This window comes from Vanellus vanellus (genome assembly GCF_965231255.1).
Source record: "Vanellus vanellus genome assembly, chromosome: 1".
NCBI classification, from domain to species: Eukaryota; Metazoa; Chordata; class Aves; order Charadriiformes; family Charadriidae; genus Vanellus; species Vanellus vanellus.
This window is the reverse complement of record NC_138905.1, coordinates 222,352,556-222,366,120: the sequence shown is the minus strand read 5'-3', so window position 1 is coordinate 222,366,120 and position 13,565 is coordinate 222,352,556. Positions and strand designations below refer to the sequence as shown.

General features: G+C 53.6%; 1 protein-coding gene across 2 annotated transcripts in view; it reads right to left on the bottom strand.

Annotated features, from left to right (window-relative positions):
- The window catches only part of STIM1 (stromal interaction molecule 1), a 105,140-nt gene that overhangs the window by 33,558 nt on the left and 58,017 nt on the right, over positions 1-13,565 (bottom strand). For both annotated transcript variants that reach the window (XM_082499410.1, XM_082499411.1), the window contains exon 5: positions 12,932-13,047. In XM_082499410.1, coding sequence (XP_082355536.1) covers positions 12,932-13,047 — 116 coding nt within the window. The remainder of the gene's footprint in view (positions 1-12,931; positions 13,048-13,565) is intronic.

The following is a 13,565-nucleotide window of genomic DNA, read 5'->3' as shown; positions in this document are numbered from 1 at the left end:
GGCTGCAGCCAGCGCGGCTGTGCTCTGCTTCCAGCTCTTCTGGCGAGCTGGAGCCTGTGCCGGCTGGCAGATGTTGGCTCCCACCCCGGGGCTGTGGGACAGAGCCGGGTCCGGGGGAGCCACTGCGCAGCCGAGCGAGTTCCCACTGCGGGAAGAGCCCGACGGCCGCCTCTGCCGCGGTCCCGTCCCTCCGCGCACCGCCGGGGAGCTCACACAAATGGATTCCACACAAAATCCCTCCCGGGCTACACATTTCCCAGCGCCTCTCGTTTCGGGATTGTCAGGCAGATGGTGAACGTCTGTGCCTGGCACAGCTCTGCCGCGTGCGCCCAACGATGTCCATCGCGTCCCCGAGAAACCGTCTCCTCCCTCTGACACAAAACCCCCCAGCTCTTTGTCTCCAGTTACGCCGCCGCATCGACTGCTTTCTCAGGAACCGAGAAGCAACAAGACGCCTGACCGCGGTGGTCCCGCTGCAAGGCGTTTCTCCAAAAAGCCCTTCTGTCTTATTTGAACTTTTAGAGACTTTAAAAACTCATCGATTACACCAAATTTGAAATGGATCTCTACCAAAACAATTTTGTCATCTTTTTTAAAATAAGTACTTCCTTCCCAGCACTGTGATGTAGATAAAAGAGTCCCTCGGGGACTTAAATTCATCTTTGCTACCTCACAATACAATTAACAAACATGATTCCCTCCCCCCAAAAAAGCCTTCCCTCAAAATGACACACAGAGCAAATTCAGGGCTTTCACTTCCCTTCCTTTCAGTTTCCCCAAGCGTTTCAAGGCTTTGCCAACATATGAAGCTCTGCGCTTTTCGTACTGCTTAGGGGTAACCATCAGCTTTGCACCGCGAAGGGAGAATCGCCCAACTGGCGTTGCTCATTTGAAATTTGGATTTATCAGATCTCAGGGAAGTGAAGGCTCTGAAAGGCCCCGTCTGAAGGCTCTCACTGGGTATCCTGAACTACCCCCGACAGGCACTGAAGAAAGAACTACGGAAAGGCACAGTGACAGCTCCTTCAAACAGCAAGGACTGAGACACGACCACTCTGTCCCCCGACAATAAATTAATCCGTTCATTCCTAACTTGGATACGCACCCCGCTCCGCTCAGCGCTCCTGCTCTCTCAATTTGGGGAGAAATCCCAAGCCGTGAAACACGAAGGCTGCACCAAACAGCGCAAAACCTGATTTCTTTTCCCCAGGAAACTCGGGAACTGGGCAAAGCGCGAGAGGAACAGAGACTGCTCCGTGTGAGAGGAGGTCTACAGACAGTCTCGGGCTGTCAGGAAGAACTGCCGTCAGGTCTCTTGCCAATTCCTCCAATAAAAAGCCAAAACCAAAAAATTTACTTCCACCATTTGGAGGGATGAGGACTTTCCCTGCTGAGGCAGGACCAGTACTTATTGTACCCCCAAATCTCTTTCTTGGTGCCTTGTGAACTTGAGCACGGGGACACCAGACATTCGCTTTAACTTATCCCCAAATCACTCCCCGTAAATCTCTATTTCAGTCAAGGCAGAAGATGCAGAAACTACACACTACTGTCAGTACGCACAATGCGATGAAGCGAAGATGACAAAGCGGTAAAGGATGTTGCTGCTGTGCTTGAATTGGGAGGAAAAGCTTGCTGGATTCAACACGATTCAGTGTTTGGGGGAAGGTGGGCTGGAAATACGTTTTTACATTCTCACGCATCTCCAATAAATGGTATCCTTTCCCAGCTAAGGGAGGACGACAGCCAGAACTGTAAGAATATCTCCATCAGGCACAGACGATAGGTGAGATCAACATTTTCACACGCTGAAGCTGTCACGTCACCGACACAGAGATCCCCTAACAGCTCGGTTACACGCCACAGACCGAATATTCCATTACTATCAAGAAGAATACACACATACACACAAAGATTTGGCCAAAATGAATCATTCCGAGTTGAAGGCTTTAGATGAAGCACCATGTAAAGGCACGTGCAGCCTCAGCCCAAGGAATATATTGCGCTGTGCCCCGTGGGCAGAGGGGAACGCAGAGACACGAGTCGCGAAGCAGAAGAGGGCACGAAGCCAGACTCGGCGTACAACAGGGGGACGGGGGTGTGACCGCAGCAGCAGCATTAAACCTGGCGCTGGGAAAAGGCCTTGTATTGGATCTTGGTTTTCTGGTTTATTTCTTTTTAAGCAAACAACAGCTGACGTGCCATAACTGGGAAAAGAGGAGGCTTTGAAAGGTCAGTTCCCCGCACAGCCGCAGATGACGGATGCACACACTCCGACTCCCCTGACTGCATCCTACGGGATACATCGTATGGCGCTCATCTTGATTGTGTTAAAGTGCCGGAGACTGACCCCGGTTACAGCACCAGACTCTGTCCCGTGACTCCTCCTGGTCACAACCCATCCTCGGTTCTTCTGCAGCTCCCACTCTGCTGCAAACGGAATCGGTCTGGAAGCGCAGTACGCGGATGGGACCACCCTCGCCAGCAGAAGAATGATTTCTGGAGCGACTCGAGGGGGCTGCTGCTGTCCGTGGCCGGTAGGAACCGCTCTGGTTGACTGAGCGCCAGAAAGGAGGAACACACATAAGGCAGCACAAGGACCAGGGGTACAGCAGCCCGGTGTCCCAGCTCTACACAGCTACACCCATGTGAGGCGATGGGCACAGAAACCTGAGGTCTTCTGGAGCACAGAGACTGCCCGACGAACACAGGGAAAACCCTCAAATGTGACACACACGTCTTTGTTGAGGTCGGCTTCTTCCTGTAGCTGCGTTTAGGCAAAAGGCTGAGCCCGAGAAGCCATCGCGGTACCGAGGTGGTGGCAGGCAGGGACCAGTCACCCAGCATGTCCACCCCGAGAGCATCACGGCTGCTGCGTCGGGGCAGGAACACCTCCCCCCCCCCCCACGTGAGCAACACTCTGCGTTAACATGCGATGGAGATACAAACCCTGGATGATGCAGCACATCTTCCTCTGCTTCCACACAGAGTGTGGCTACGACAAGAGATGCCACCCGGGAGAGACAGGAGGAAGCCCGGGGACTCCCCGGTGCCGTGGGCTGGCCAGTCAAATGACATCCCACCTCCCTGTTTGCGATGGATTTCCAACTGGAGCACAGTGTTCTCCCGCACAATCCTCCCCTCTGCCTGCGCTGTTCTCCCTGGCTGCGGACCGATGAATAGAAGCGCTCACCCCACCGCCCGCAATCCAACGCTCGCAAGCAGGGCGCTGCACGTCGAATGCTGAACACTCACCAGTTTCACATGAAGGCAATTTAAGCTACTGCTCCATCCTGTCTCTGCTCCGGGCTCTGGGGTGAACACGGCCGGTCACCCCAGCTCGGCTCCGGCACGCCAGGCTGGACCGAGAGCAGCTGGTGTGAAGTGGCAGGAGGAGGCGATGGCCGGATGGGTACGGGAACTGCTCCGGCTCTCCCGGAGCGGTGCGGGAGCAGCCGTGCGGCTGCCAGAGAAACCCCCCTCAATTTAACCTGCAATTCTTGAAGCCAAGGAATAATCCCCTCCCTTTAGCCAGAAACATGAGCAGGGTTCCAGCAGAAATTTGTTAAATAAATGTCACAGCTTAGCAACACTACTACAGCTTATGAAGAAGTGTGTGATTTCTTTACCTTAGGACAACAAAGACCCTTTTTTGGTTTGTTTTTTTTTTTTTTTTAAAGCGTGACATTTACCTCTGGAATTTTATACACTGAACATAATCTACTGCTGAAAAATAATCAAAGCCATCTGCCACTTGAAGGGTTTAATCAATATGTGGCAACCGCATCTCAGCTATGGCTCTCCCCAGCCCACGCACACTCGATGGCCGTATTAACAGCTTTAATGTACACAAACAGCGCAAACGCGTAGTCCCAGCCCGGGGAGGACATCCCGCACGCCGTGCGGGGGATGTAACGGCTGTCTGCGCTGCTGAAACACAAATACTGCAGCCATCTCTTGGATGCACAAACACAAGGAAGAGGAGAACTAGCGTCCTTGTTCAAGATGAGCCCACCTGCAAACTCACAGGCGCCGGGGCGAGACAGCTTTCCCAGGAGCTGCATTTTTTTTCAGAAGCAGATGAACTAGTGTGGCACCACCTCGGAGCCCGACCCCGGCAGTCTCTCAGCCGGGCAAGCTGCGCCGGCTGGATCCAGGGAGCACCTCTCTCCTCCATGGGTCACCCGTCCCTGTGTCAGCCCCTTCTGGGAACACTTTTGCTGTGATTTTGGCAGCGTTTTCCCAGCAGAGACAGGTCCTGGGCCAGGGCAGGAGCAGCGGCCGGCAGCTCTCTGGCCGCTGGGCAGGGAGATGGTCCATGTGGGGCACGGGGAGCTCCCCTGCGTGGGGGCGACCAAAGGGGTGACAGGGGGACTGGGAGGCTCACAAGGGTCACAGATCGTGATAGGATGACGGGGAATGGTTTAACACTGAAAGAGGGGAGATTGAGATGAGATCTAAGAAAGAAATTCTCTCCTGTGCGGGTGGTGAGCCCCTGGCGCAGGGTGCCCCGAGAAGCTGTGGCTGCCCCATCCCTGGAGGTGTTCAAGGCCGGGTTGGACGGGGCTGGGAGCAACCTGGGCTGGGAGCAACCTGGGCTGGGGGGAAGTGTCCCTGCCCAGGGCAGTTGAAAGTAGATGACCTTCAAGGTCCCTTCCAACCCAAACCATTCTGTGATTCCATGATCACAGCCAAAACACGGGTAACCCATCAGCAGAGCCGGGGCCAGTGGGGAAGGGCCCCTCGGGGCTGGCTCTTCACTTGGGAGGTGGAAACCTAAAGATGTAAGGAAAAGCACACCATGGGATTGAGTCTCAGGGCAGGGGGGGCAGGGGGGTGGCTGCTCCGCAGCCCTGCAGCGGATCTGCACGGAGGAGGGACAGCAATGCTGTTCCTCTGACCGCAGTGGGGGGCTTCCCTCTATGGGGGAAGAGGGATGGGACCCTTCTCCAAAGGCTCAGCAGACACTCAAGCACCTTCTCCCCTATCTTCACAAACACCGCCATGTGATCCATCACCTAACGCGCCACAGAAGAGTTCCATCATTCTTTGAAAGTGTTCACTTGTAAATTCAACACTAAAGAAATAAACAAGATTCATACTGGCCCCGTTTCCCATTCCGGATGGATTATCACAACATCCTCTTCCTAAGGAGCAGATTCTGGCAAGTTGCTGCAGATATGTAATTTTGAATCCCTTTTATTGCGTGTTTTAAGAAGACTGCGAGGCCGACTTGTTGGGATGGTTTGTCTTCCACCCACCCACGGCTATTACAGCTTTTCTCTCCGTTCCGGTTTGCTCCACCACTGCCGTGACCTGCCCCGCCACGCGGCACAGCGCCCGCAGCGAGGGCAAGTCCAGGGGTTGCGCAGAGATACCACCTCCACCTGATTCATCTCCTACTGCTGCTCCCGGTGCCAACCGCTCTCAGCTCCACCACACAAGGACTTGACAAACACCCTTCCTCCGCGGCAGCTTTCACTCAAGACAAGCGGAGAAGGGAACTCTAAGGGAAACTCAGCCTCGACGTCAACGTAGCCTTTTCGCTTCCTAGAACTCCTCTTCGCAAGACACAGGTCAACCAGAAGAATTCCAAGTCTTCATTCCTGGGAAGAAATGTATGGGTAACGAAGGCCAAATTCAGCCAAACTGGCTTTTCTCTGCAGTTCTTCTCTGAAGAGGAGTGAAGGTTCCCCAGACCACAGGAGTTATTTGGCTGCTTTGAGCACGGAACTTGCCTCTTCCCACCAACGGCAACCAGCACCAGGGCGCCTGTCGCTGCCTGGGACACTGCCGCCACACAAGTTGTTCAAAGAATGGTAAACAAAAATCCAATTAATCTGAAACTTAACTATTCTACCCACTGTTTGCACGCTTTCCTACTCCGTGAAAGCTCTCGGGATATTTCCGCTGCAGCCCGCGGTGCCGAGGACATCACCTCACCAAATGGACAGGCTGCAGGATGATGTCCTGCACTTTCCAAATGGACTTTGAGAAGATAGAGGAAAGGGAAAGGGGACAAAAGAAAGAGTACAGCTCTTACATTTTGTACTAAACTTCACCAAAAAACCCACAGTATTTGCCACAAACTACTTATTATTTTTCCACAGATGTCACTCTCAGTACTATCAACCTACTGAAAAATGACCAGCATAAAGCAGGTTCATTAGCAGGGAAGCGGGGGTTCCCTGGGAGGCATTTCGTAAGGTCCCTTCCAAGAACAGGCACCGTGTCGCTGTGCACAATGCCGCCCCCCACGCACGCCAAGCCACCCCAAAACAGACTGACCAGCCCACCCCCCGTCCCTGAAACGGCTAATAGAAGCACCTGGAGTTTGGCAAAGGAATGGTCATAGCTTCAAACCAGCTTACATTGCGTTTCAGTGAAAACCTCGGGAGGTTTTTATCAGAGTCTGCCGGGAGAGGCTCTGGAACGCGCAGAGTGGGGTGACACAAGGTGCGCAAGGACAGCCGTTACCACTGTATGAGCGGTCTCACCCATTAAGGCTGCTGTGGCACAACTACTTAAGAGCTGGATGCAGCACGTCTCCTGGGCTCAATTCAGAGCTCTCATTTCCTTCCGAGTTCCAACATGACTGAAAGGATTCCTTCAAATCCCCGTTATTGCCTCTGCGCCACGGAGTGGGAACTGAGGTGGCAGCAGAGCGACGCACCTACAGGCACCCACGTGAGCCTGGCGCCGGCGCCGCACGCTGCCACACCGACAGCCCCAAAGCCAAAGCTGATCTTCCCAGTGCTCAGCACCACCGGCGTGGCTCCATCCAACGCCCACGGTGCCAGAGTCAGGCTCGGTTTGATCTCGGTGGCACCTACAGGTGATTGGGTTGGAGCTCATAATAGTAACCAGGTGCCAAGAAAAAGCTGGGAACAGTCTCGAAAAACACCGCCCCAGGACCCTGACCCGGTCCGCTCAGAGCTCGTACTGCGAGGCACGGCGCTGTCCTGCCGGGGCACACGTACAACTTCCTCTAATCTAAGTTAAAGGCCACTGGACAATACTGAGAAATAACTGGTTGTCCTGGTTTGAGTGACACAGGACTAATTTCTCTTCTAATGTTTAGGACAACGGCACTTTTAGAAGACTCCAGTGTCTGAATTTGTGAAAATATTTACTTTATAGCCAGCTACGGTGTGCGGGTTTCAAGATCTTGGCGTACACCACTGCCATGCGCAACCCCTGGCGCCAGACAGGCACCGCCAAGGCACCCGGCTGGAGAAGCCGCAGGAACTCTGCCCATCACCGGCAATCATGGAGGGTTTGTCAGCAAGAGGAAGACAACAAAACTATTATTGCTCCTGTGTTCAGGAGCTGGCCAGAATCACTGCTGCGGGACAAGTCACTCTTCTTCCGGGGTAATGAGTGCCTTTGCAAGGCAGAACAGTGGGAATATAGTGACAGGAGAGGGGGTCTGGCATGAAATACCTTTTTCTAGGACGGTTCTTGTCACACTCGAGTGGGCTGCCCTGCCCCGCAGCCCTTCTCGCCAGCCTTGGGCTCCCCGCGGGCCACAACAACCGGGGGACGTTCAGCTCGCCGACCCGCCGCCGCAGTTGCTGTCCGAAGAGCTACGTCAAGCACAAAAAGGCGGCGTTTTTCATGCGTAACGTGCGTCTGTCCCCGCTGCCTGCGCACGGAGGGACGGGACCAAGCTGTCCCATCACGGCTGGCGTCGGTTCCTCCCTCTGACGCTCGCCACGGCTCCTGCTCCTGCGGCTGCCGGTGGGACGACCCTTCGGGGTGGTGCATCGCCAAGGCGACACAAGATAATCTTTCTACCCTCAATTTTATTGCTGCTTTTTAACTTGTCGTACCAGAACTTCGTGTTACTTCAGCTGTTTGCCCTCAGCATCGAACGCCCTGCGGCAGAGGCCAACTGCGCGGCGAGGCTCTGCAGCGGAGGCTTCACAGCCGAGGCTGGGATTGTTTGCCTCCGGTTTATTGCAACTTAAATCACGCTGCAATTTCTCCCTCGCCCGCAGACGGGCTGGCACAGCCTGTTCTCCCTCCTCGCGTGTGGCCTCTTCTGCTCCGCTGCTCCCGCGCCGCTTCACCCTTTCGCTCCCAGCACCGGCAGCTGCCACCGGGCAAACCTTGCAAAAGCTGCAGGAAAAAGCAACGTACGCCAGGGAAAACCCATTTCTATACCTCTTCTCTTTTCTTTTTGGGGGAAAGAAGGAAGAACGGACGCAATTTTGCCAAAGACAGCAGGTGTTATGCATTGACCGCAAGACTATTAATGTCACGTCAGGTTTGCAGCACTGCCTTGTTTTATGTTTTAAAGCAGCGCCGTAAAAAGCTGTACAACAGAAAAACTTCACAGTAACCTCAGGTTTCTTAAGCAAAAGAGCCCCATCATAAAAGACACAAATTCAAAGCCTCAATTTTTAAACAAAAAGTTTCACAAAATTTTACTTTGGCAACAGAACCGGAACAGATTATGAGAAAGTCACCAATTTTTCAGCAACTTACCTAAGCACTGCTAAAATAGGAGAAAACCTACATACCTGGTAAATTCTATACCGCATATTTACATTCAGGTTGAAACACCAGAAAAAACACACATAGAATCACAGAATGGGTTAGGTCGGAAGGGACCTTAAAGATCATCTCGTTCCACCCCCTGCCCTGGGCAGGGCCACCTCCCCCCAGCCCAGGTCGCTTCCAGCCCCGTCCAACCCGGCCTTGAACCCCTCCAGGGATGGGGCAGCCACAGGATTTAAAATAGGATTTACTGATGTTTTTAGTTTCCCTAGGTGAATCAGTGGCCCAGTGCCACCACCTCCCTCGCCCAGCAGCAGACGGTTTCAGCCACGAGCCGGGGCAGTAGAGAAACGCCGGGCACGGCGGTGGCACAGGCACCACTTCACACTCATTCTAGAGGACATTCACACCTTCATTGCTAGAGGACCCATAAGATAATTACATGAAGTGACTTTTATACGTGCGCTGATTGCACCGGCAGTGGGACACCGTCACACCAGCCAGGTTCCTCTGTCACCCCCTCCTTGGCTCTCCAGGCTCAGAGCTACTGCTCCTCAAGGAACCCCCAAACCAAAGCAAACCCCCCGCCGACACACCAGGCGCTGCCGGCACACGCACCGAGAAAGCCATACCGTAACGCTAACGGACCCTCTGAGGTCTATTAATGGGACAGAGCTGCATTTCTGTCTCAGTGCAGGTTATCTAAACACAATCCAGTCAACTGTAAATATTTAAAGTGGATGGCAAATCTCACAGCGATAAATTAATCTGGTATTTGGTTAAGAAATTCTATTGCTTTAAACAAATAATGATTCAGCGGATCTCAAAGTACTTGTCAAATACTCTTTTAATTATAGTAAAGGGAAACAAACGGGCTATACAGGAAGTTCCACGGAAGGAAACGTGGCTTCACCCACCCTGGGGAGTGGGCACCGAGGAACAAATCCTTAATAAAAATCAAAAAAAGGTCAGTTCGTTCAGAAACCTCCAACACGTGCCACCTCCTGCCTGGGAAACATCTCCTTTCCCAGGCACCCGCTCCTTGCGCTTCTGTTAACTCACGCACGGACGTTCAATAAATACAGGGTAACGCTCAGGACAACAGTTAACGACGACCACAAACAAGAGGGGCTGGGGAATGGCAGAGACCCCGTCCCACGGCGCTGCGGGACCCCCGCGGACAGCCCGGGAGGGTGCGGGGGGCACTGGGGGGCAGCAGACCCAGGGCGATGGGTGTCAGGGTGCCCGGCGGCTCCAGGGGGAGGCTGAGGGGTGCAGCGCTCCCCGGGGCCGCGCAGGACCCCCGGCAGAGCCCGGGGCACGCACTGCTCGGGCAGCGGCTTGGCCATGGGTTGTGCCTTGCCGTGAAACACATTACGTCTGGTGGACCTCTGTCCTGGGAAGCGGAGCTACGGAAACCTCTCCTGAAATCCCACAGGCGACACAGAGGTCCCGCTTGGATGGCCTTTGGGGAGGGGGTCGGGAGAAGGCACCAGGACAGGTGACTCACTGCACAGCATTTTCTCTGTCTTTTAACCCCAAACAGTAGCACAAGAGGTGCCCTGAACCGCCCGTGAGGAGACGTTATGTCTCAGTCTCCATCACTTGAGAGATATGAGCAAGAAAAATTTAAATTCACTTTTCACCAAAAATATCTATTAAATTCCCCTCTCTTGTTTCACCTGAAGCTGTGGTACTTTGTGCTGGACAAACCCCGGACCCACGGGAACAGGACACCGACAGGACACAGACAGAAGCAGCAATCGCTTCATCTTGCGTAGATTATAATTTTACTGTATTCCTTCACACTTGCGTTAATGACAGAGCTGCAACCCTGCAAGCGGGCAGACCTGTCTGAAGGAGGAGATGGCACGTCGGGAGCCTGGCACGGGAAATCCGACCTCGTGGGGCAACAGGAGCCCATGGATCAGCACGGGCATGGGCCAGGTGCCCACTCAACCACCTGAAACCTCCGCAGCATACGACAGGAGCCGTCAGAGAACAAAATCTTTAGCCCCGGGATGGGGAAAAGCTTCACCCAGCTTCATGCGGAACCATACCTTGGAAGGGGTGCTTTGATCCCCACCACTAGAGAGATGTCTCCAGTTTTATGGGTCTGCAGGAAGCAGCCATGGGGCTCCAGTCTAGGCTGAGCTTATTTCAGTGTTTTTATACTTGTGGTGAATAGAAAGTAGCGCCAAGAGAGAAGACAAACCATTGAAATCCTGCACCTGTGAGCCAGAGCCCGCTGCCAGCGGGATCCCTCTCTCAACAGCAGAGATGACAGGAGACCACCTCCGCTGACCACCGGAAAAGAACTGTAACAGGAACGTAGCTGAAACCACTCACTCCATCCCTGCGCGAGCGCTGCTTCTGCAGCTTAAAAGGTCACTACGTAGTTCCCGAAACTGCCGATTGCCAATGGCTGCCGAAAACGGCTGTTTCACAATCCATTCCTTAAGGAATCCGTTTTAGACAAATAACCTCTCACTGCACGCCGCAGTACGAACCGGAGACAAATCCATTCAGGTAACCAGAAAACTGCAAACAGCACCTTCCAAGAAGTGTTAAATCTCTACTGCTGCTAAAAAATTCACAGGGCATTTCCTCCATTCACGTACCCGATACGTGGGCAGATCGCAAAATCTGTAACAGACAAACCGACCTGAAAGAACCCGATGGGGACGGTTCGCCGCACACTTTCATCTGCCTGACCGGAGGAGGGCCGTGTTCCCGTGCCAGGAGAGCCGCGCGGCGAAAGGCAATGCCTCCAGCATGGAGCACGGCCATTAGTCTCCACCCATTAAGAGTAATTTACTTTGCCATTTATTTACAGAGCATCCGAGACCTGTCTGAAAAATTCCCCCTCCACGCCGGGCGGCTCCGGGCTCCAGCCTCTGCCGGGCGAGCAGCGGTACCCACCAGGATGCGAGAGCGATGGCACTCACCCACCGCGTCCCCACCGCCCCCGGCAACGCCACCGACCCACCAGAAAGCTTCGCTTGCGACACAGGGAAAGTACAAATAAAAAAGCAAACTGTGCCTGAGTGAATATATGCTTGATGTAATAACTGGAAGCAAAACCGTCTGACTGTACTTCTAACTCACTCAGTTACATCCCTGCCAAGCCTTGTAAATTTCGCTCGCTTCCCTCTGCGCAGCCGGTTTTCCCGGGATCTGCCTCACCGCACCTTTTCTCAGGAACGTGGACACAGATTGGAAACAAGAAAAGACTGCGCTAACAGCTGGACTTTTAAAAAAAGAATGGAAGAAATAATGGAAGCGTCTCATCGCTTCCCACCAGCCAAGGCTGGGCAGCCCGGAGGGGGAAAGTTGGAAAAAAGGCCAAAAAACCTGAACTTCTCCATTAGATCGTTTGCACATCCATGTCCCACAGAATCAAGGTGCATCCTGTCTGCTGTTCCAGCCACGGACAGGAGCAGATGCTTTAAAAAAAACCATGTAAAGAACAGAGGAAGCACAAAGCGGTATTTTCGATGGTGCGCACCTCCGGCTGCCAGCAATCCCGGCTGCTCCTCAGCCAGAATCTGCGGTCAGGCTCTTGCATTTGCAGCCCGGTAGCAGGTACCCCTTCGCCTTCGTTTGAAGCCTCCCGCACAGGGGACACACCACAACTGAAAGGGAAAGCGGAGTGCTGCCTAGGAGGGCTCGAACACACTCTGCCTGAAAAATCCTCCTCGCCTGCACGGTGCCGAGCAGAAACAGGCCCTGACCAAGCAAGGTTTCTGTTGGCCTCACAAAAGCATCTAAAGCTCATGAGAAAGACGTGAGTAAGAGGGAGAGAGACAAAAGTACCTTTAATGAAGAGGCAGTAGACGTGAGCCAGACTGGAACGAATGCAAAAGGAGCACCCCGGAGATAAGCATCAAAGGGCTTCCAGATCCGCGCCAACCTTTGATGCCTATAATCAGCATCAAAGGAACCCAGTCCCTGGTTCTCATCCATCCCAAATGCCTTCCCATCCAGCCCACGTCGCTATTCCCCGTGTCCGGAGGTGGGTCATCTGCAGCCTGAGTCACCGGAGCGGCGGGTCCCGGCGGCAGCAGCTTCCCTGCGGGCAGGCAGGGCGGCTGTGCGCGGCACGTCCCCGCCGGGGCAGCGGCAAACCCCACACCAGCAGGAAAGATGGGACGGTTCTACCCGCGGGAGGCGGGAGACGCCAGCAGGACAGCGGGTCCCCAGCCCCACGAGCAGCCCCCGGGAGGCGGCAGGCAGCTCGCCTCCGGGCTACGGGGCTGCTCCGACAAACCCTATTTCAGGGGAACTGTAGCAGGGACAATTTACGGAGATGAGGCCACCCAGGGTGAAGTCTAGTTCACACAGATCTGCCTTTGCTGTCCAACGCTCGGCAGACACAGATCCTCGTGATTAACAGCCAAAGAAAGGGCTTTGCATTGCTGTTACTTACAGAGCGGAGGCCCAAAGAGCACCGTGTCCAGAGCTTTCAGCTGCAGCTTCTGCCTGTGGCTTCGATCTGTCATTTTCAGGACACTCCCCATCATGGTAGCGTTGTTCACTGCTAGCCTGGAAAAAAAAACAATTAAAATAAAATTAAAAAAAAGAAGTAGGCATACTCATATCCATCTGGATTATTAACTGGCCAAAAGTTAGTAACGTGGAGGCTACAGGAGGAGAACTGCAATGAGCGGGACCCAAAAGCTGCCTGCGTAGGTGATCAGGACAAAAGAAATCCCTCAAATACTGTCACCTCTGGTACGGGATATCTCTATGGAAGAGTTGAGCAGCAGTGTCTTCGGCTTTACTTGGAGAGAAGGACAAACCAAGGCCACACCTATGCCATTAATCCTGACAACCTAAATTACTGTTTTCCTAACAAAACTGATCTTTTGGTGTCCTACCAACCACTAGTATTTTAGGGGTTTTTAACCAAACATGTATTGCTAGCCCTTGACACCTCACTTCATAGACCATAAGACCATATTTCTCACTTGGAAAAAATGTGGGCGCACTGTGTGTTGCCTTGAAAACCTTATTTTATTCCCAGTTAACCCCTCCTTCCCGCTCAGTTTACAGGTCCCCAT